Source organism: Haliaeetus leucocephalus, unplaced genomic scaffold (genome assembly GCF_000737465.1).
Source record: "Haliaeetus leucocephalus isolate CR32 unplaced genomic scaffold, Haliaeetus_leucocephalus-4.0 Scaffold656, whole genome shotgun sequence".
Taxonomy (NCBI): Eukaryota; Metazoa; Chordata; class Aves; order Accipitriformes; family Accipitridae; genus Haliaeetus; species Haliaeetus leucocephalus.
In genome coordinates this window covers 19434441-19457196 of record NW_010973092.1, presented here as the reverse complement: position 1 = coordinate 19457196, position 22756 = coordinate 19434441, and the positions used below count along the sequence as shown (strand labels likewise).

Genomic DNA, 22756 nt, shown 5'->3' with positions numbered 1-22756 from the left:
GGAGAGAATGTCCAAAGGGTTGTTGACATCCTGCTGGTTGCCTGTGTTAACTGTTGTAAAACATTTCCTGGGCTTTCTCATTTGCCTGCTCTACCTGTTCCTTTTGAATTATAGCAACAGTTAGAAGTGCTGTTTTGAGAGTGTGCGCTAGCAAGTGGCAGAAAATGACCTGATCTGGGAGAACGGTTACATGTCAGACAAGAACTCCAGTGAGTGTTTTATAGCCCTTGGTAGTTCAGCAGCCTGATACCCTTTTTTTACAACTGCGTGAATCATTAGTGAACAGTGTGATTCATACACAGATCATCATTGACATAGAGCTAATGAATGAGCCCCTGACTGCTGAAGACAAACAACGTGGTAAAAGATGGAAATGAGCACCTCAAAAGAGGACAGGCTTTTTTGGCTCTGTGGCAACTGGATTTCTTTTTCCCCCTGTTAGCTCCCTATTCCCATGTAGCTCTGAGGCATTAACATCTTAACAAGCAAATCTGGATTTGTTGCTTCAGTCCCTCGGTGTACATCTTGTACCCAACTGGCCCATTAGCGTAATGCAACAAGTCTTTTAAACTTGGAGCATTAATAATTGGAGAGGGAGGAGGGAGAGTAGGGGAGCTGTGGCAAAACCGAGCCTCCCAGTGAGTCACAAATGTCTGAAGTGCAGAAATGTCTGTTCCACTTACCAGTAATTGGGCATCCGGGCTTTCTGCATGAGGTCAGATGCAGCCAATAAGGCCTATTCAAAACATGCCTACGCAATTATGTTTTGTGATGCGTTGCCTTTGATCCAAGGATTTCGGAGTGGCATTGATTCACCTTCCCTGTGGGGTATGCAGTATCCACTTCTGCTGATTCAATGCTCTTCAGAAATATGGGATGAAGTCAGAGCCTGCTCCTGGAGCTGCAGAACTGACTCAGGATCCGGGTGCTGGTGGTTCCCTGGCTCCAGCTGGGGATGGGAGGAAGCTCGGAGGATGGAGCTGCTTACGTTGACCTCTGTGCAGGTAGCGCGTGCTGGACCAATGGGCAAGGGCTGACTGTTACCTGCTACCTGTGCAGCCTTCGGACACGTGATACCTGGCCAAATTCTCTGCTGTGTGGAGGAATAGAGGTCTATGACCTGATTCTTCTTCCACCTCCTTTCCATCCCTGGGGACTGATGCACGCTGAGCTCAGGAGGCAGATCCTGGCAGCAGGCCAGTGACTGCTGAGGGGGGGAAAGCACTACCTTGCCTGACCCTTGGTGAGACACTAGCCGGTCTTGCCTCTGCTGCTTTGCTGAAGCAGCAGTTTGCTGCCTCCCTGTGGGAAGCTATCCCTTGCTGCTGAAGCAGGGGGGGCACTGAGGAAAGCAGGCTCACTTCTCTTTTTCCAGGGTGGGTTCTGGCTTGGTGCTTAGCTCCCTAGCTTGAACTTGGTAAGCTTGCTTGGCATCTGGGGGCTTTTCCTCTTTGAGAAGGTCAGTGGGTTAGGGTAAGAGGGCAGAATACCTTTTCAGGACAGTCTTAATGCCCATGTTCAAGCTGTTTCTTGTTACACAAAGTAACCAGTAATTTTTCTATCCCATCTGCTAGCATTACAGGAAGCTGATATACAAGATTCCTGTCTAGGGCTCTGGGACAGAACTACAGCTTGAGAGCTTGGCATTGTGTGAGCCATGGTGGCAATAGCTGCATGGTCTCATGCTGTGCAGCTAAGTGATTTTCCTTTGTCCAGGCTAGAGGTGGCATTCAGTGACTGACAGGGGAATTAGCTATTGGAGTGTTTCTTCAACTCAGGGGAGGGGGGCTTGCTTTCTCCAGTTAATGCATAATCTGAAAAGTACTCTTGAGGTAAGAGTAACTCTGTCTCCTGGCTCTGCGATCCTCCCCTCATATCCACCCTGCCCCCATCTTGTGCTTTTTCTGTGCTTCTGAGGTGGCATTTGACCCAGCGAGGTCATTGCTGCCTTATTTTTCCTTGGGAACTGGTCTCTTCCATATCTTCATACCTGTCTTTGGATGGCCTGGAAACCTTTGAGGAACAACTTGTGTTGATGTCACCTTTTAGTAGATGATCCAGAGTTCTGGTGTATGCTGTGGTGAAATGCAGAATGCCTCCAAGGTGGGGTTGTGAGGTTCTTGCTGAAATGATGCCGTAAAAAGTACTGCCAACAGCATGGCTTTCAGCTCAACTTTATATTAAACTTCAGAGGAGCTAATGGTATGTCCCATTGTCAGCTGACCAGTGTTGTGTGCTCTGTTTAGGTATCCATGCAGCATTTGCCTCCTGCTTGGTCTGTGCTTTGAGCCCATCATCTGAACAGGGAGTGGGATTTCATCTATTTCTAATGGAGACATGACAAAAAGCTGTTGCTTCTCAAGCAGCAATTAGATTGAGGCATGTTGGCTGTGTTAGTTACAAAGTGTTCAACCGATGTTCTCACAGGCTATGCAGTCTTTGGGTAAGCTTCCAGATGACCTTACCTCTAAAGCGCTGAAGGGATCCTAGACTCTTGTCTCTGCTCTTTTGTAGCAGGCTGACAGGATTTCCGGGAAAAGCTTTTGCATCTGCTGTTGTCTCTCTAGATTTGGCATCTCAAGTGGCCTTGAGCCACTTCCTATTTGATGGAGGCTTTCTCTTATTAAAAGACATTAATTCTTTAAAGGGCACAGCTATGACCTGTTTATGTACTTCACAGCCATAATTCATAAGTTGTAAGAGCAAACGCGTAGAACTTCCCTACGGCAAGGTCAACGCTGTTGCATGCAGGGCTTGTATGAATAGGGAGTGTCTAATGGCCTGTGTTTTGTAAGAGAACCCAAACCAGCAATTTTGTACTTGCCTATACCAAAGGACACTTACTTTTTATAGTACTTCATTCAACATCTCTGCTCAGATACAGAATCAAAAAAACCCTGAAATATTCTTTACTTACATCACTGCTTGTGTGGACTGTGCTCTCAACTTAGTCCTTTCCTGAAGTATCGTGCGCCTGCAGCGCTGTGTGGATATTTGTTCAGAAGTAGCTCTTTTCTCTTGGACCTGTGGTATGTGCCCGGTGCAGTTCTGCCTTGGATTACATAGATATTGCTGGCACCCATCTTGCAGCTGGCTGTGGATGTGTCAGTGATGGAACTGGTCTAGCCATAGCGTAACTTCAGTAGTCTCGGCTGTCCAGGCAGCTTGGGCTCCTCGGCACCTGTGATGTGTGCCCAGTATTCCGCAGTCCTCTTGGATGGAGACCAGCAGATGTTACCCTGGGAAGGTAACATCGCTTGAAGCAGTATGTGGCAACAGTTACTTCATAGAAAGCTTCCTAGCTGTGGTATGTGGTTAAGATCAGATTATCTGAAAGCTGTTTGCTCCACAGTCCTGCCAGTCTCTGGCGGTCACATATAGGCCTCCTGCTGCCCTTGGTTCCTGGGGAAAGCAAGGCGCTCATGAAGATAGCGCCCTGTAGGAATAAGCTCATTTTGAGTCATAGAGAATGACTGACCTTCCTTGCCTCCGTATCTCCACGTTACACAGTGTGCTATTAGTGTAAAATGTTTCATTGTGGAACAACTACAGCTGAGCTGCTGTTTGTCAAGTCTCCTCTGATACCACAGGATAGGCTAGTAACTGCTATTTGTATAGCAAGTCTGTTAAATTAATGCTCTCTCTTGCCAGCGCATATCCCAAATTCCAGGAGACAGGTTGAGTGACTGTTCCTCCTCAGACTTCTGGTTGGGATTGCTCTTGTCTGCCAAGTCAAGGGTGGCTACAGTCGATGCTTGCTGGTTTGGTTTTCGTGTGGTATGTGGCCATGCAGGTAGCCATTTTACTGACATAATGTGGTGTACGATGGTAGGAGCTTTTAGAAAACTACTAGACCAGTTTCTAGTTTCAGCTGAAAGCTGAACGTCTAAGGATCTGCTCGGCTGTCCTTCTGATGGGCTTTGAAAGAGCAGAAACCAAATCCCTGTAGATGAAGATGGCCACCCAGAACAGGAGGCTCAACTGCCAGCTGTAATGAAAACTGTCCATGGGGTATACTTGGCAGCTTATTTCAAATGTGATACACTGCTCGCTTTGTGCACTTGCCTTCTGTTGTGGTGGCTTCCTCATGCTGAACCGTAAAACGCATACACAGTGGGCACCGCTCCTGGTGCCAAACGTGGCTTGGGACTCGCACAGCAATCCAGCTGGTGTGTCTTCTGTGAAATCCCTGCTCTTGCTTCTGGAAAGAACTCAACGGTTCTCTTCCTGGTCTGCAATATCACAGCTGTCATTGGGCATGGTGAGATGCTGTCGGATGATGCCTCTTAGGCAGTGCAGGAAAAACAAGCTGCTTGGATGCTGTAGTACCTGCTTGCAGGAATATTGGCAAAACTTTTCCCTTCAGCTTTTGGGGCTAGGTTAGCGATGATTCAGCACTGCACATAGTGGCACTCTCTGTGATAACTTGTTAACATTTGCTTTTAGGCCCCTCTGTGACTGGGAAAGCTGTTTTGTGGTACAGTTGTCTGAAATTCAAACTGTAGTAACACTGAAGTTTTAATAATAGAACAGGCTGTCCTATCCACAAACCTCAGTTTTCTAAAGAACTTGCTGTCTTGAGAGAGCAAAATGTGTTTGTTTCTGCTTCCCTCTTTCCCCAAAACAGCACTCTGGCAGGTTGTAGGAGTAAGGTCGGAGCCCACCTGCAGTGGTTTAGGAGCAAAGTTGGAGCCCTGATCATCATCTTCTATCCTAGAGATACCTAATGCTGGTACCTTCCAGGCCATGCTAAATCTGAGCTAATTGCCAATTACTGGCAGGGCTGGCGTAGTGTGAGTAGTAACCATAGTACCCAGACAGTGAAGTGTTTCTACCTTTCCAGAGGTTGGCACTTAATTGCCCCCTTGTTTCTTTGTAGTGTGCAGACAGGTGCCCTTAATGCTCTTAATTGTTTTCTCCTCTCCAGTCCCTTGTGCGATGGCACTGGTCCGGGATGCCAGTTTCTTACAAAGCAAACATCTCTAAGCATTTCGGGTCTCGATGCACGTACTTGCATTACAATGGCAGCTATTTGGCTGCCGTGCAGGCACTCCTTAGCCCAGAATAGGGACAGCAACTGTCTAGCTGCTTAAAACTTCCTGGCTCAGTTCAGTCTGAAAGCATTACCTTCCAGCTGATCTCGTATAATTTGTCTTGGGTGCACTAAAACTGGGGGGGGAACCTCTTAGCCATGCTGCATTTTGCCATCGGGATCCTGCTGAGCAGAATATAATCTGGAGTGCTGCGGGTCCATCCTTCCTGCAGGAGCTCTGGGGATAATACAGGGAAGAACCAGCTCAGTGCACGTTCGATCCCGAGCTGCCAGTGTGAGCACTGCCCTTAATCTAGATTGATTACTTAATTGTTCACTGTAACAATTCTGTAATGAAGTTCTGTCTGGCAGCGTGCTCGCTAGGGGATTTGTGGTTGGCAGCAGCCTGCCAGGCAGCAAATGTCCCATGTGCTTCATGCGCAGCAGAGCCTGTTGGTTTTAGAGGTCTGCTGTTTGGAAAGGCCCCTTTCAGGAGGTCCTAGTCAGCATGATTTCCCCTACCTCCTTCCCAGAGGAAATGTACTCAAGAATCTGGTGCGCAGTTCATCTAGCAGCTGTGGAGGAGGTGTGCGATTTTGCAGAGCTACCTGTTGTCCTGTTTGGGCACAGTGGCTGCAAAGACCAATAGGAAACCTGGAAATTGTATTACTATGCAGAATAACCTATTTTTTTCTAAGTGTTTTTGAACAGCAGCTTCCTTAGAAACTCTTAGCTACATTTTGTCTTATCGTGGTCAATTTAGCAGATGCAACCACAGGTATTTTTAGACCTTGCCATCCTGCGGTAAGGTCACATACAGGTACAAACTTTCTTTGAGAGGGGAAAACTGCTCTTCTGTGGTAGGATAACAAGGTCTTAGTGGTGTGTGAGGGAGTTCTGCAGCCATCCTGGTCACTTGTGTGCAGATCTGCTTCAGCTGGTGTCTTGCTGGTCTCAACCTCTCTGGGGCATGATCTAATTTAGTGATGAGACCCTGACTGTGCTTGTGTAAGGAAGAGGGAGATGAGCAGGGGGTGCTGGCTGTTACCTTCAATTAGCTGGCTGCCTAATGAACTACTTGGGTGGATTAGCTGTACCCAGCAGGCGGCAGCAGCAGCATGCTGGCAGGGGTTGCCCCCCCTTGGGGTTCTGGGTGCCTGGGGACACAGGGTGACAAGCCTGCTGACTCGTGTGCTCTGGCTGCCCGTGGCAAGTTGCGTGTCTCCCTATTTTGCTGGATTCCGCGGGAGTTGGTTAGTGCCTGAAATAGCTTTGGCTGTGTAAATAGTGGTGAAAACATGTCAAACCCAAGCAATGTACTTGATGTTGGTGATGGAAGGTGCTTTTGGATATAAATCCAGGGTGGAATTTGCTGAAGGGTTGGACTAAGCACAGTACTGTGCTGTGTTATACTAGTTTGAGACTTAAATGAGGGAGAACACATCATCGAAGAGACCCTTTTCATTTATTTGTTTGCAGTAATAAATCATGATGGCTTGTGAAGTCCACTGTATTACCTCAGGTAGGGTGCTTTGGGCAGGGTGTTGCTAAGGAACAGTGATTTGACTGACACACGTGACTGCCTTATAGATAAGATGCTGTGTGTAATACAGTCACCAGTTATGGTGGCCCCTTCAAGGTGTGAGTTTGGTACAATGCAGCCAGCTCACGGTACGCAGAGCTGCGCTCTGGCCAGCTGCTCTGCTAATGCCGGTGTTTCTGGGGCGGTGGAACATAACATGAGGCCAGGGGCTGGGATTTGAGGGGTGTCTTGCATTTGAAAACTGAAGGTAGCTTTAGAAGTGCTTTTTTACTGAAGAATTGGTCTTGGGAGGGCACACCTGGTCTTCCTTTTTGCTATTCCCGCCTGCTCCCCTAGCTTGCTGTCTGCTCTTTCCCCTCTGTCCTCAATACAGGAAAAATTGCATGAAATCTCCTCCTAGCAGGAGAGCCATGGAGTGCCCAAGGGGCATAACGGTCCCATCTCCCACCTGCCATGTCGGGATGCCCTTAGTCTGTGCAGCAACTTAGTTGTGATGTGCAGAGCTTTCTAATCTCTGGGTAGTCTGAGAATCTCTTCTTTCAGAGGAAGAAATGAACTGCGTGAGCTTGCCTCAAGAGTGCTACTTTCAGAAAATTCGGGAAGAGTTGCTTTCATTCTGATCAGCCTCTTACTCAAAGGAGCCTGCTGGGAATGATAGGCCATTATATCTTCCCTAAGGCTTGTGCCATTCACTGGGGTAGCTAACGGCTTTAATTGAGTGGTATATGGAGTATTCTTGGCTGGTGTGACCTGGAAGTCTGATAGCTGTCAGCATGGCTCAAAGCTCCTTCTGGGAATAATGCGTGCAAGTGTCTCTGTGACTTTCTTGATTAGTGTGTATGGGGATCTTGGATATTAAAACCAATTAGTTGTCTTTAAGGTCAGGGACTTATTTGACCTACCAGCATCCATTTCAACTTGGCCTGAATTGAAGATCTTTGGAAGAGGGCTGTACAACTTGTAAAGAGGCTAATGAAGTGCTGCTTTTTAAAGCACTTCCCTGCTGTCTCTGTAGCCCAAACACTTCAGGCAGGATGCTAGTGCATGACAATCTGAAACAGCAGCAGGCAGGTACTGTTAGGCTTCTCCTACCATAAGAAATGTGAAAGAGCAAAAACCTTTTTTTTTTTTTTTTTTTTTTTTAAGGCTGAAAAGCACTTTGGTTCTCAGAATCTGGAGTAGAGGTTTTTTTTCAGAGCTTAGCTGGTTTGCCCTTGAGAGGGCTAGAGGACACCATGAGGTATTTGATTTTTATGCCATTACTTTAATGTGAAGTATGAGGTCTGGGTTAAATTTGAGACAAAATTTAAATTTGAGAAGCAGCAATTCAGACATCTGGGATACTTCAATGGCAAATGGGAGGTACCTGCTGGCAGGCAGACAGGAACTTCTCCGATTTTTGTTTTGGCTTTGGAGGGATTTGAACCATGAAGCTGCTTTGGGGATTAATACCTCTGCAGGACCCACCCTAAAGCCATAGGAAAAACGAATATCATACTTACTTTTTTCATTTAATTTAAGCCAGTTCTGTGATTTGTGGGTTCTTATCTCCTGACTCTGTGCCTGGGGTTGGTGCTTCTGAACTAGCAGTCATGTGCTTAAGCATGCTTTATTTAAAGCAGCTGGCAGAGTTGGTGAGCTTCTCTATAAAGCAAAGTGCTAGTGGGAAAGTAGAAAAGACTAACTGCTACAAAAGGATCCTTCCAGTTGACTTTTCTGTCTTAATCTGAGGAGAACGAAGTGTTAAAACAGCACTTGGGCTGGCTAGTGTTCCAGCTGTCTGAGAACAAATGGAATGGGCTTAATAATGTCCTTAAAGTATGTGGCTGCATTGTTTTGAATAATCTCTGCTGGGGACTGCTTACATGCCTTTAGCTTGCAGCCCTTAGCCTGTACATATGTTCTTCTTTCCAGAGTAGTATCCCAGGTTAAATGGCTAGCTTTTGGAGGACTTGCTTGGTAGTGGCTAATCTGAACGTGTGGTTATGGAGTCAAATCCTCTGAAGAGCCTGTTTTGTTTTCTTTTCTCTCCCATTATTGTCCAGCAGAAGGGGAGTTACACCAATAACAGTGAAGTGAAGCATCCTTGGGGGGGAGGGAGGAGAGACAGCTGTGTGCATGGAATATGGTATGAATACACTTGTTGCTTTGGCTGGTGGCTGCTCACAACCCCTCTTTTTTCCTTTCTCAGCAATGGTACCAGCATGATATCGTTGATCATTCCCCCCAAAGACCAGATTTCGCGAGTGGCAAAAATGTTAGCCGATGAGTTTGGCACCGCCTCCAACATTAAGTCTCGAGTGAATCGCCTTTCAGTACTGGGAGCCATTACATCTGTACAGCAAAGACTGAAACTCTATAACAAAGGTAACTTCTAGCTTGTATGGATGCTGGCAAACTTCCCTTACTTGGAAGCAGCCCTAAGTTCCTGCATTATGCAGTTTTCTGCTAATCAAATCTATTGGCCTGTGCTGCTGTTTTGCACTGATATTCCAGGTATGTTGCCCATGGATGGCTACTTCAGGGGTAGACCTTGGGACTGGAATAATAAGATGGTCCTTGTCTTTAATAAGCGGGTTCATGATTCTGTCCTTAGCAGTGCTGACTCTTCTAAACTTGGCCAGCCTTAAGAGCTATTCCACAATAGTTCATCTGCATTAAACTAGTGATTTTCCATCAGGCAGAAACTTCGTATGCCTTATGCATGCCACTGTGCAGCTACCATAGGAAATACACCCAGGTCATCTAAAATGAGGACTGGAAAAGTTTGTCATTACTGTCTTTACGCTGGCAAGTGGCCTTCGTTGAGATGGTCAGTCTATAAATCGCTGTATAAGAACTAGGAAAGCTTCATGGGGATGTTCAGCCTTTTTCTGGATTCTGTGAGCTTGCGAGCTCATGGGTTTAACAGACAGGTACATGTTCTTGCAGCTTTGTTGCAAGTCTTTCCATCAGTGTTACCTTTAGCTTCCTGCTCCAAGCTGTTCAGTATAGGTGTGCTAAATTAGTTTGTTTTGCGTTGTAGAGAGCTGGGAGGGAATGAGGTGGGGGAAATAGAAAGTAAAAAACTTGGGAACTTCAATTTCAACTCTGCCTTAAATCTCAAGGCCTAGTAGTTAGCTTTTGATGGGTACAGCTTGCAATATTTCTTAGTGATCTAAAATTGCATTGTGTCCTTTATAGTACCTCCAAATGGTCTGGTTGTTTACTGTGGAACAATTGTGACAGAAGAAGGAAAAGAGAAGAAAGTCAACATTGACTTTGAACCTTTCAAACCAATCAATACGTCGTTGTATTTGTGTGACAACAAATTCCACACAGAGGTAAGAAGTCTCCTATTGCCTGCTGGTCTTGCAGTAGTCAAAGTCAGACTGCTTTGCTAGACTCACTGGAACAGTCCTTGGTGTGCTTGGGTCCACAGTTTGTAGAACAGCAGGCTTTAATTAAGACATCCTGCTGGTGAAGCCACTGGATGGCTTGTGACTGGCTAGTATTCAGAAATATGTGATATTTCCTAAAAGGAGTTGAGATATTGTCCAGCTCCTACTACAGCTGACTTTATGGCCCAGCTAGTAACTGCTGAGCTTGTGTAACCCACAGACATAAGCTTTTCTCTGTAACTGGAGGCAGGTTTTTTTTTCTTAACCTTAGAGCCCCATAGATGTTATTCCAAGTCAGGCCTTAAAGTAATGCCAAGATAATATTAGTGTTGCCAGTCTTGATATCAGATGTGTTAACTGAGACCTGTGATGGAGAACTGGCATGTGCCTAATCTGTCTGGGGTAAAGTGGGATTATTTTTATCCAACATCTACCTATCTTAGTTAAATGAATGGTTTGAGGCATATTTAAAGTAATGTGGATTACACTAGTCTCAACTGCATGAAGTCAGTTCATTGTGTCTGTTTTGGCTCTGTTGGCCCTTGCAGAGGTCTCAATATTTGTGGTGGATGACTGGCTGCCTTTCATGTCTATGGCGTTCACCACGATAAATGTGTGGACTGAGACTTAATTGCCTGTCATCAAATCTGTGTGACATGGGCTTGACAGGCCCTTCAGTGATGTAGTTCTGCTTGTTTGCTTGGGTTTTTGGAGGTCTGATCCATGATGGGGTTTCAAAGGGTAAGAGTAGTGCAGGAAGGAAGGGTATGCTTGTTGTGCAGGTGAGGTACATCCCTATTATTCTGTCTCCCCATCAAGGATGAAATCCCAATACATCTTTGACCTACCAGGAATAACAAAACTGCGCACAGGTACAGCTCTTGAGTTCTGCTGAGCCCACACTTCCATAGGCAATTGAAAGCAAGAGGTAAATAAGAGAATTCAGGAGAGAGCCAGAGGTGCAAAGCCAAGGGAGATGTTTGTCCCTGCAGTTGTTGGCAGCGGGTAGATGGTGGTGGGTTGCCTTCTGCCCTATCAGGAAAGGGATTAATTTGGTCTTGGCTGCAGCTACTGCCTCAGGGCACTGATTCAATACAAAAAAAGTAGCTGCTGCCCACTGGGCTGTTCCCAGGAGGCAGCTGTAAATACACTCTTGCTGGTGTGTAGCATTGCTCAGCAAGAGAGTGGCAATAACTTGAGAGGAATTTGTGGTAATTGCTGCTGATGATGATGTGATTACTAGCGGCACCTTTCTCCATGGGCTGTTTGCTCTCCTGTGTCTCTTGAGTATGTGATTATTTTACTTGGTATTGTCTGCACTGCAGAATCAAATCTAGCTGTAAAAGCCTCCCGTATACTATGCTGAGCAACGAGATGATGTTAGCACTGAAGTCTTGATTTATCTGTCTCATTTGGTTGTAGAGCTGTGCTTTTAACCCAGTGATTCCCCCCAACATGCAACTAGAACTCAACAGCTAGGGCATCTGGCTCAGTACATAAGCAGATTTCCTATGAAAGTGAGGGTGTGTCAAGGAGCAGAAAAAGGATGTGGTCTTCACCTTTAGGCTGAAGCTGGAAAGAGGAAACTCAGCCCAGGTTGAAGGCACAGAATAAAAGCAATAGTCCCTTTTTTGTGCTTGGTAGGTCAAACAGTGGAAGTGCTGACATAAAACGAATGAAGAAGAAACTGAGGGAATCACTGATCATTGGATACTTTATTAAAATAAGAGGGAACCAAGAACATCAGAGCTGTAGTTATCTGCTGCCTGGCAAGAGTATCTGATAAGATTTCCTCTAGATATTTTATTGCCTGTGTGAAACCGAAGTAACTTCCCAAGAGGGATATGAACCCTGATGTGTGTCTGAAGGGTAGGATTTACAATGACTTATTTTGATATCTTGGCTGGAGCGTTCATTCCAGTCACACGATTTGCTTGGCTCTGTCCCAGTTAAATAGATTGCAATGTAATATGCCACTTCCTCCTCTCATTCATCCCACTGCTGAGGAATTAATACAGAATATTTATTTTGGCCAGTAGATTCCATTAAACCTTAGTGTCTGTTTCTTTTAAGCTTGAAAGCTGTAGACTTGGTTGTGTGGATTTTGGATAAAGATGACTGATGGTTTTTATTCTTTCCACTCAGCCCAGTAATCAAGCTGGCAGGTGTGCAGGGAGTTAAAGGTCCTGTGCAGTAAACCAACACCATCACTCTTTTGGTATTAAACTGGTGACTTAAAACAATCTGGAATTTGACAAGTTCTCCATCCTGCTGATGTGTTTTTGCCAGCCAGAAAGAGGATTCTTTCTATTACGTTTATTGGGCATGTATAAGTGAAGTGTGTGTGTGCTGAATGTGCCTACCTGCTCAGGCTGCCCTTGAGGGAACAGCAGCTGACAGATCCTCTGGAAAAAGGAGCGTGGAGTTTGGGTAGTTGTGGGTGTCCCACACCACCAGAACCAGGACTGGGCAGGAAATTGGACAAGAATGACTCAAACGCCTTGATACTAAGCACTGCTTTAGTTGTTAGTCAACTTAAATGACCTTACAGGATGAATTTAGCTGCCCTTTCTAAAGGGAAGAAAATTGAAGGATAACTTCATTATCCAGCAAATATTATTGCTGTCTTCTCTATAGCCAGTTATGCACAGGACGATTATGGCTGCTGTTACTTAACTCTGCTTTGTAAGGCTGAATTTGTCATAGCCACTGTTCATCATTCTACTTTTGGGACTTGAAGTCAGCAGGTGGAGCAAACCAGTATTTGTGGTAGCTGGCAAGTTGAAAGCTGGTTTGTATTGGGGCTTTGTAGTATAAAACTGACTGACCGGTGAACTAAGCAAGTTCTGCTTTCCTGGCTGGAATGCTGGGAAAATTACTCTTCCAGTTTTGCCGACCAGAGAGGTGATGCAGCCCTGTAGAAGTGTGATCTGTTTCACTAACACTTTCTGGAGCTGGTCTTTAGGGTTTTACTATTACACCTGCCTGTGAAGTCATATGATGAACTGGTAATGCTGTGAAAATTGTTATCAAGCTTAAACATTAGTTTTCTTTGTGCTCTTGGCAGCATTGTGTGAGAGAGTAATCGGGGGTAGTCTCAACTCTTGAATCTGCTGCTCTTCCTATAGTGTATTTGCAAAAATAGCAATGACACCTATGGAACTAAAATTTATTGAGGTATATTGTTTCTGGTAGTCTTTCTGAACCAGAGTCCTTAATAAACTGGTGCTTACTGCTGACAGCATCATTTTCTGTTCCAGGCTCTTACAGCGCTACTTTCCGACGACAGCAAGTTTGGCTTTATTGTAATAGATGGTAGCGGTGCACTTTTTGGAACTCTTCAAGGAAACACAAGAGAAGTCCTGCACAAATTCACTGTGGATCTTCCAAAGAAGCATGGTAATGCACCAGCCCATCTCTAGACTGTTTGCAGCAGAATATCATGGGATGGGATGCGAGGGTAGAAGCAGGGAACTTGGCCTGTAGATGTTTAGTTCTACTCAATTCTTTGCTCCCCTGAAATCTGACAGCAAAGCCTCTAGTCTGAGCCTTCTGTCAAAATTAATGAATCACAGTAATGTGATCTTCTTAAAGTGGCTCTTCTTATTTTTTGGCACATGTGACCCTTTACTTGGTTTTGGGACAGTCTTAACTAGATACTACTAGCACAAGTAGTAATACTACTTGGTAGCATCTTTAAAGATTGCATCTGATGGTGTTGCATGCAAACCACAGTGAAAAGCAAGAAGCTGTTCCTTGCAAGAAGCACAGAAGTCTAATGGAGCAAGCAAAATTCTAGTTCTGTTACACGATGCTGTATTGTAGTGAGCCACTGATGAATTCAGCAAATTGTCTGTTAGCTACTCCTGGGTTACCATCCCTCTCTGTAGATTAGGATGGGACAAAATGAAATAGAAACGTCTCCCCTGTTAAGTCTCTGCAGCAGACACTGCTGGAATGCATTGCAATGGCAAGAAAAGTATATGAGGCAGTGTAACAAAGGAAATTGCTTTTAATGAAGATACAGGACATAGAAAAATGTGTACAGATGTTCAAAATTTCTATAGAGAGTTGCAAGTTTGTACAAAAAGAAAACAAAACAAAAAAACAAAAAAAACCCATATTGCCCTCTGTGGGATACATGGAGAAAAATCTCTTGCTGTGAATGAACTCTCTTTATTCACTTGCTGTTTCAATGAGTGCCCCTGGCTCTGCTTGTGGCAAACTAATTCTGAAGGCTGCATCTGCCCTTGGCTTCAGTTATTCAGGGCCCAGTTGGGACCACATACTAATAATCTTCCTGAAATGAAATGACTTCTAAATTGCTACCTCGCATCTGTTCTTTCATAAAGGTAGAGGAGGTCAGTCTGCCTTGCGTTTTGCTCGTTTGAGAATGGAGAAACGACACAACTATGTAAGGAAGGTAGCAGAGACAGCTGTGCAACTGTTCATTTCTGGCGACAAGGTGAACGTGGCTGGTCTCGTTTTAGCTGGATCAGCTGACTTCAAAACTGAATTAAGTCAATCTGACATGTTTGATCAGGTGAGTGGCCTTTTCTGAGCAAAGCCCAAATGTTTAAGCCGTCAGTAGTAACATGGTGATATTAGTAGTAGCTCTGGTTTAAGATGCATCTCAGGAGGAATGTAACTTTGGCATCTTAAGTGATTTGATCAAAACTAAAAAACTGATATATCCTAGAGAGGTCTCCCTTTCCTAATACCTCCTGCAAGGAGGTAGGATCTCCTTTTCTTAGTAACAGTGCTAATAAGAAACCTGTCCTGCCCGTTTTGGAACTGGTGTTCATGTTCTCGGTGTTCCCAAATCTAAAGTAGCTTTATTGGAATTAAATTCCACTAAACCTAATCTCTGTGGCACTGTTGCCTGAAAATTGTGCTTCAATATTAAGCATTCAGAGGTACCTCTGACTCAGAACTTCTGCTTGCAAGTGAAGCAAAATAGATTAATACCGTGACTCTTGCCAGGTACTTATTCCTGTGGCATTATGAAGTAGTCTTATGGCAGTGCTGTGTAACAGACTCTTTTTCATGTCTCTTCTTTTTCTTGTTTAGCGGTTGCAATCCAAAGTGCTCAAACTAGTTGACATTTCATATGGAGGAGAAAATGGATTCAATCAAGCAATTGAGTTGTCAACTGAGGTCCTCTCCAATGTGAAATTCATTCAAGAGAAGAAACTAATAGGTACGTGACTACATGCTCAGCCTTTTCCTGAGCCAGGTATGCTTGACTGAATGTGCTGATCTTGCTTAAGACCTCCTGGTAATGCCTTTGTGTGCTGCCTCAGCCCTGCAGTGCTTTCTGAGTTGAGCTGAACATGACTTGTAGTGCTTCTTTCTGTTACCTGGACACTTTCTCCTATGCTGCAGGACTTCAATGAGACTTTAAGGAGTGGGGTTTTTTGTGGTGGGTTCCCCACCCCCAAACTTCTTGGATCTTCTCTGCTTAACTTTTCATCAGAGATCACCTTAGTTTCAGGCATTCTAGTAACATTTGGGCGAGGGGAAAAAATGCCTCCTCAGATTGTTTGCATCTTCAGCAAGAAGAGAGTTAAGATTTATTTTGTTTTAAGATGGCAGTAGAAATGATCCTTTGTTTGACTGTCAGCAGACACACATTGCTAATCTGAAAGCACAAGAGGGCAATAGTTAACAGTAGCTACCTTATACACTGAAAAGAGTGAAGTTAAATGCTGCCTGCTGGTGGGTTAGTCTAATTGATTGTTTCATAGCTAAGGTAAGCCTTTCAATGGGGTTAGATTCCCAACAGGGCAGTGTTTGATGGAGTTGACTTTCTGCTGATGAATGTTGTAAATTACATGCTTTGACTTGTTATCATATCCCTTGCTTTCTTCAGCAGCATTGCAGTCTCCTTTTCCAGTTTCTTCTTGCATCTTGCATTCAAATCAGGCTTGTTAAAAATCCACGTGGCATGATCAGTGTTTGTGACAATCTCTTTCGTTGTATCCTGGCTGCAGGACGATACTTTGACGAAATCAGTCAGGACACGGGAAAGTACTGTTTTGGTGTTGAAGATACACTAAAAGCTTTGGAAATGGGAGCAGTAGAGATACTGATAGTCTATGAAAACCTGGATATAATGAGATACGTTCTGCACTGCCAAGGCACGGAGGGTAGGTAGCGCTTCTGTGAGACTGAAAGGTCTATGAGAGTTTAACACCTAAGCCATCTCACTTGGAAAGATTACACTGGAGAAGCTCCCTAAGCAGATCTTTAAGGACTTAGTCAAGGGGGTGTTGTGTAGGCAGGTCACTAACTTGCAGCTTCCCAGCTGCTCTGGGGGGAAAGTCAGAAACTAGCAAGCTTCCACTGTGGAGAAAGAATTCCAGCGCTGGGGTGGCAAGTTGTCACAGAGCTAGCATGAAACCTGCCTTTCAGTTGTGTAAGTTTGTGTGATACCAGTGCATTACAGAGGGGAGACTGAGTTTCCCTTGTGGCCAGAAACACAATTCTTATTGATTGCAGACAAACCATATGCCTACAGCACAATCTCTGCCTTTTTTGGATTTGGCACTACAGTTATTCTCTACTAGTGTGCCCTGTTTGGTTTCCCATAGAGCTTCAGTTAGAAAGGCAGCATCAGTGACCAAACCCTCTGCGTTGTAATTGCTGGTTGTTGTCAGTCTCTTTCTGTCTTTAATCTGTATCTGATAGTCTTATCCAACCTAATTTTTTTTTCCTCCCTTCTCAGAGGAGAAGATCCTGTATTTGACACCAGAGCAAGAGAAGGACAAATCCCACTTCACAGATAAAGAGGTATTTCAGCTTTGGGGCTTGTAGATTTATTCTTAGTGTACTGGTGCAGTATTCTGAATATCTGAGCTTAGTTTGTCACGAGCATGTGAGCATGATGATCTTTCTGGCACTCAGATGAGACTTCAAGACAGTAGCCTGTGGTTCCTCCTGTTCACCTGCAATGTAACGCCTGGATTCTAGACTTGCTTTTCTCCAATCTTTCTTACTGCCAATTCCAAGGTCATGTAAATAATTTGAAGTGACAGGCAAAAGGTCTTTGACCACCATCAAACCACCTGCTAGAAGAGTTTGGTAGCCACCATACAACCTGCAGGCTAAGGTCCCAAACTATTATTACTCCCTGCTTATTGTGTACTGATTTGATCAATACAAAGCAACTGTGAGGCTAGAAACTATTACATGGATGTAAGTGCAAGGGAGGGTTTGCTTCTAGATACATTTGAAATGTGGATCTGTCACTCACCGTCTGTGAGGTTTTTTTGCCTGGGCAGGTCAAAAAACCCTGACGGGACGGGAGGGGATCTGTATTACTTTGCAGAGTAAGCTGGGCAAAAAAGTGCAAAAAGGGTGGTGATCTGTCTCATATTAGGACTACCAGCGTAGCTGTTTCCAGCTGCTTTCCCTCCTGGTGGGGTAACTGCTAATTCCTTCTGCGCACAGAAGGTTTACAGTGTTATCTGCAGTAATGTAGTGTTTCTGTGCCAATAATCACTTGACCTTCTACTTAACAAAACTATGCTTTTTGCCTCCGTATTTGCATAGATCAGTATTTCCTAGAGTAAACAGTGCCTTGTTAGATGAGTGGCAATGGACTGTTTGCAGGGTATAAAGCAAATCTAAAGAAACAGTGAAAACCAAGGGTGTAGCATGAGGTGACAGTTGAGCAGTAGAATAAACAAGGCATTTTCTCACCAACTTCTGCAATAACTTCTGTAGTATGGAGACCCAAAACAAGGCCTGTCAATATTTAATTTCTTAGCACCAGAACCTTCTGCTTGTGCCAGCAGTTGCCTGATACAGATGTGTCAGGAATGACTACCACCTGGACCCTGGCAAGTGGTCAGGCTGCTCAAGCCTGTGGAGCATGAAAGCTGTTGTCTATGTGTTTAAGACTGAAAAGACAGTGGTGATGTTTAAGCCAAAGACAACTTTTGGTATGAATTTTCTCAAAACCTAACATGCAGTGACTGTAACATTTTATTTTATTTTATTATTTTATTTTATTTTTTCCCCTCCTCAAATGTCTACGTAGACTGGCCAGGAACATGAACTGATAGAAAGTATGCCCCTTCTGGAGTGGTTTGCAAACAACTACAAGAAATTCGGAGCAACATTGGAAATTGTTACAGACAAATCACAGGAAGGATCCCAATTTGTGAAAGGATTTGGAGGAATTGGAGGTAAACTGCAAGACAGAAATGTGTTTGTATTTTTAATGGTTGATTTGATAGTCTGGTGCCAACACAAGTGGGATTAATCTTACTCCTATTAGTCACAATACCAGTTCAAGAAACTATCATGTTCATCGGGGATCTCCAGGTGAATTCATTCCATATTCAGCAAGATGATGCTGCAATGTTAGGCAGCTGTCACTTTCTGTCTGTGTTCCTCAGATCCCTTTGTCCTTCAGAAGGGCTGTGAATGGCTTCACTCTGTCTCTGCACAGTTGTTGTTTTGTGGCAGAGCATGCCCTGCTGTGTAGAAGTTGGGTATGACAAATACCAGCCTAGTTTCTGAAGCAATTGGGTATCTGTTATTCATCTCCCAGAACTTCCCTGTACTTTGCTCCCCAGTCTTCCGCTTCTTTTCAAAATAAAATTATTTTTAGCCCAACCTCATGGAGAAATGAGGCTTCCGAAATCCTTTGGTCCTTCCCTTGAGCTCACTGACCAGTTTCAGCTAAGTCTGGCAGAGGTGCAGATAGCTTATGTGCTTCAGTCTGACAAAAATCATTAGCAGAGTAGAGCAAAAACACCTGCCGTGCACCTTATTCTCTGCAGATTAGGGATTCCAGGACAAAGCTGTTGCTTATTTGCTGATAAGCCAGCTGTTGCCACTTGCTGTGTTTAGGTTGATGGATGTAAAACAGAGATGAGTGTATTGTAAAGGGGAAATTCTAGGGGCCAGAAAACACCAATCAGAAGGAAGCAAGCTTGAATTGTTTGGCTACATAAGGAGCAAAAGGTTTCTAAGCTTTCAGAGTTTGTAATTCCAGGAGTCATTCCTGTCCCCCCAGATCCAGCCTCTTTGCATGGAGGGATACTCTTTGCTACCGTGCTCCAGTCCCTGTAGACTTGAAAGGAAATACTCCTTGAATACCCTTCACCTAAGTAAATGTTTCCAGGGTAAAGGCTTCCCAGAAACCCCAGTTGGTGTTTGGGGTGGGAAGAGTCCAGGAAGACAGCCACTACCTACTGCTTTTACTCCATTGTAAAGGTTACTTCAGTGCCAGCTGCCTTCTGAATTTAACTGATAAGCCTTTTTCTGAGCAGTTATATTAGGACAAATGATCTGTTACTGGTGGTTTTTTTGGAGATACAGTCCTCCTAGAATAGGCTCAGCTTTTCCAGAAGAAAGCTGGCCTATGCTGGGCAGGTAGGTATTTCTTCTTTTTGGCAATAAATTACATCAGGCTTGTGACATGGATGTGGTGTTTTCACTCTAGCTGCATGTCTGCTGTCGATCATCAGTTTGAGCCTAATTTGCAATACAAGTGCTAAGTCAGTTTCTGAAGATTTGAGAAACTCTTGACTTACAGTAGACAGGGCTTAGTAAACTGTTTAAAATGCCTTTCTAGCTCTTTGAATTTTGAAGAAGCTAAAGCGTGTTGTTTTTACCAGGTATCTTGCGGTACCGAGTGGACTTCCAGGGAATGGAATACCAAGGAGGAGACGATGAATTTTTTGACCTTGATGACTACTAGGTAGTCGACCTGGGTCCGGCAAAACGTGCCTCGCCCCTCCAGCATCCAACCCAAGGAGCAAACTCATGGTGGAAAACACAACAGATCCCTGCCTTAGAATTGGAACATTTCCAGAACTTGATCCACAAGCATTGGATTTAAAAAAGCAAAACCCTACACTTTGATTTGTCATAGTGTCAGTACAGCAGCAAACTACTAAGTTCCTATATGCCACTTTGGACTAATTTAAAATGAATCCCGGTTTTTACTTTTACTCAATGGTGAAATTGGTTGCTCTTGTATTTTATGAAAATGATTTTTTTAACCTTCATGATACATTAACTGCTGTAAACCTCTTCCTTCAAAAAGTAATAGAAGTAAGATCCTACTGGTTTGTTTCTTTTTACTTTGATTGGAGAAATCAATTGCTGCATTTTGCAGCAACGTGACCCATTTACATGGCATTCTCAGCGTAGACTGCAGAAGAAGAAATGTAAGGAAATTGGAGCCATTCATTCTCTTCAAAAGAATGAGAAGGCACTTACCTAGAGTGCTAGCTTATAATGTGTGGCTTGCAAATTCAGATGATTTGGGGAGGCTTACCAGCCAAACATGCTTTAATCTATTTGCAGAAGCACTGCTCTTACAAACTAGGAAATGCACTTCATTGATTGCAATGGAAATGCTGCTGAAGTCTTGGGCTTAATTTGGATTTGAGCAGTGCAGCCTTCAGGATTATTTTTTTTTTCAGTCTTGACAAAAATAAACATACAATTTAAGTGAAGTAAGGTACACTTTGCTTTGTTTTGTTCCTCAGTAAGTTTCTTTTTGCTTTAGGACTGCGTAAAGTTTCCATGATTATGTGAATTTGAACCCACGGTTCTTTAATGGAAGCAGGTGTTTTACAGGAATAATTGGTAAGAGGAGTCCTTGACTGAAACCCTTAGTACTGGTGCATTTGGAGCATTTGATACTAATATGGTGAACATTAGCACAACCCACTGGGGACATCCATCTCCCAGCACTAAGGCAGTCTGTCGTATTGGCTCACAAGTGTCCTGTAAATCTGATGCTGAACTCTAATGTGCCCTTAATGGGTTAAAACTTCTGCTTGCATAAAGACTCAAGAAAGCTTTTTGTCATGCCTGCTATATAGAATGCATTTCAACCTACTAGAAATGGTTAAGGGTTTTTCAGATGGTATTGCAGGCAGAGGGTGAAGTGAACATTGGCACGAGATAATGCACAAGTCTTGCTTCTTTTGGGGGATTTGGGGGTTCTCTGACAGGCACTCTGACATCACGGTGCCTGGTAGTTCTGTTCTTCACTGGCTCTGTCACTCCTGGTGCATCGGTCAAAAGCAGCTTCTGTTCCAAGTTGCATACCTGCCTATTTTTCCAATAATCCTGTTTCACTTGAATGGAGGGGGAGCTTGTCTTAAAATTTCTGCCACGCTGTTCTTTGAGGTCCAAAATTACTGTCATTGTGAGCAATATAATTTGTAACCCTGGTTTATAACCTGGCAGATGGCTTTGCTGTTGTTTTCACATCAAAGCTGGAATCTCTCACGGAAGGTGTGACTGGGTCTGCCGTAGATTTGCACAAACCCAGGTTTGAGCACATTTGCGGTCTTCACAGCGGTATGTTCTGGATTTTGCCATTGTAAATGGGTCTAATGTGACATGACAAGACCAGAAAAATTGGATGTAAATTTACATTTTTGAATATACTGCTTGTTGTTTCACATGATACATTAGGGTATGCAGCTCCTTTTTGTAGTTTTTATTTTTACTATTTAAGTTTGGAAATGATGCCAAATTTTTGTATTTCTTTAATCAATGTGTTCTCTTCAGTGATATATATTGCATTATATATTGATGTGTATATCAATATATACTGATATGTATTACACTTACACATACAAACACGTTAAATGGGGGTGAAAAATCCTAGCCTTCGCATACTATATAGCCTCTGCAGAGAGATCCCAAGCAGTGATATCTTGGTGTTGTGATGTACAGAAATGGAGAAGAGTATTAAACCATATTTAAGAATATAGTACGGACTCCTGATTTATTTTCTTTAGTCCAGGAAACACCTGCTTTACTCTCAGCTTGGTGCCACCTTCAGGTCAGTACTTGAGTTTTGAGGTAGCTGTTTTATAGCTGGGCTTGAACATTGTGTTTCTTCATCATACTGAGTTGCTCTTTTAAGCCCTAGCAGAAATGTAACTTCAGAAGGGCGAAAAAACCAACAGCCAAAGTTGAAAGAAAGTTGTGCTGTGAGTGTTACCTAAGGTGGTCTTCTGAACAACTGATGCAGATGGAAATATATCCTGCAGGTGCAGAAACCTGCCCTTAATATTCCAGTCACAGAACACCTAGACATTCTTTTTAACAAGCCTTTTCTACCTGCCTCTTCGTGCGGGACAAATCCAGATCAGAAGTGTACTTGCTGCGTGGCCCTGCCGCCTCTGGTTTCTCCTGTGTCCAAGCTAGATGTATGGATGAGTTTCCCAGAGGGGACCTGCCTCCTTCCCTAGCTGGGAAGGCGATATGTAAATGACATCATTAATATCAGAAATTCTAATGGATGCTTTTAATCATCTGCCAGCTGGTCTTGCCTGGCAGTGATTCTCTGGCTGAGGCTGAGCATCTGCCTTCTCATGCCGCAGTACCAGAACAGAGCAGGATCTGTGCCGTGTAGCTGTTCGCCTGTTGCGGTGACGTGCAGGCTCCTACAGCAACAGCTCTTCCAGGGAACTTAGGCGGACTTCAGTTTTTGTACTCGCTGCCTCACGCTGTCTTTGATCTGCAGTTGTAGCAGTTGGGAGAGCATGGCTCACAGTCCTTGGGTCTCCGGATAGCAGAAGTTTTGGAGATGTGACGTTTCTGCTGGAGCAGAAATAAATGATGCACAGAACCACTTTGCTGTATGCATCTTATGCTGTCTACAACCTCGGTACAGAAAACTGATCACCATTCAGTTCATGATGCAGATAAAAGCATCAAGCTGAGATCAGCACAAAATATATATAAAAAAAAATAATCCCATCAGTCAGCACCTGTTATGGGAGAAGCTATTGCTTGCAGAAAACTACCCATGCA

General features: G+C 44.0%; 1 protein-coding gene across 2 annotated transcripts; it reads left to right on the top strand.

Annotated features, from left to right (window-relative positions):
- The first annotated feature begins 872 nt into the window (after window positions 1-872).
- ETF1 (eukaryotic translation termination factor 1) lies at window positions 873-21707 on the top strand. 2 transcript variants are annotated; one of them, XM_010579156.1, is made up of 10 exons: window positions 873-1004; window positions 8767-8942; window positions 9759-9898; window positions 13216-13354; window positions 14308-14498; window positions 15026-15155; window positions 15949-16104; window positions 16683-16747; window positions 18000-18147; window positions 19588-21707. In XM_010579156.1, exons 2-10 carry the CDS (start codon window positions 8780-8782, stop codon window positions 19668-19670), a joined length of 1215 nt encoding a protein of 404 aa, XP_010577458.1. In that variant the 5' UTR covers window positions 873-1004; window positions 8767-8779; the 3' UTR covers window positions 19671-21707. The 2 variants fall into 2 exon arrangements, with proteins under 2 accessions (XP_010577458.1, XP_010577459.1); XM_010579157.1 differs by lacking the exons at window positions 18000-18147; window positions 19588-21707 and adding an exon at window positions 17727-17905.
- Window positions 21708-22756: the final 1049 nt, after the last annotated feature.

Coding starts and splice junctions, on each gene's coding strand:
- ETF1 (XM_010579156.1), top strand. CDS start 8,780: ATGATATCGTTGATCATTCCCCCCAAAGACCAGATTTCGCGAGTGGCA. Junction 9,899..13,215: donor ACAACAAATTCCACACAGAG/GTAAGAAGTCTC, acceptor TTTCTGTTCCAG/GCTCTTACAGCGCTACTTTC. Junction 14,499..15,025: donor AATCTGACATGTTTGATCAG/GTGAGTGGCCTT, acceptor TTTCTTGTTTAG/CGGTTGCAATCCAAAGTGCT.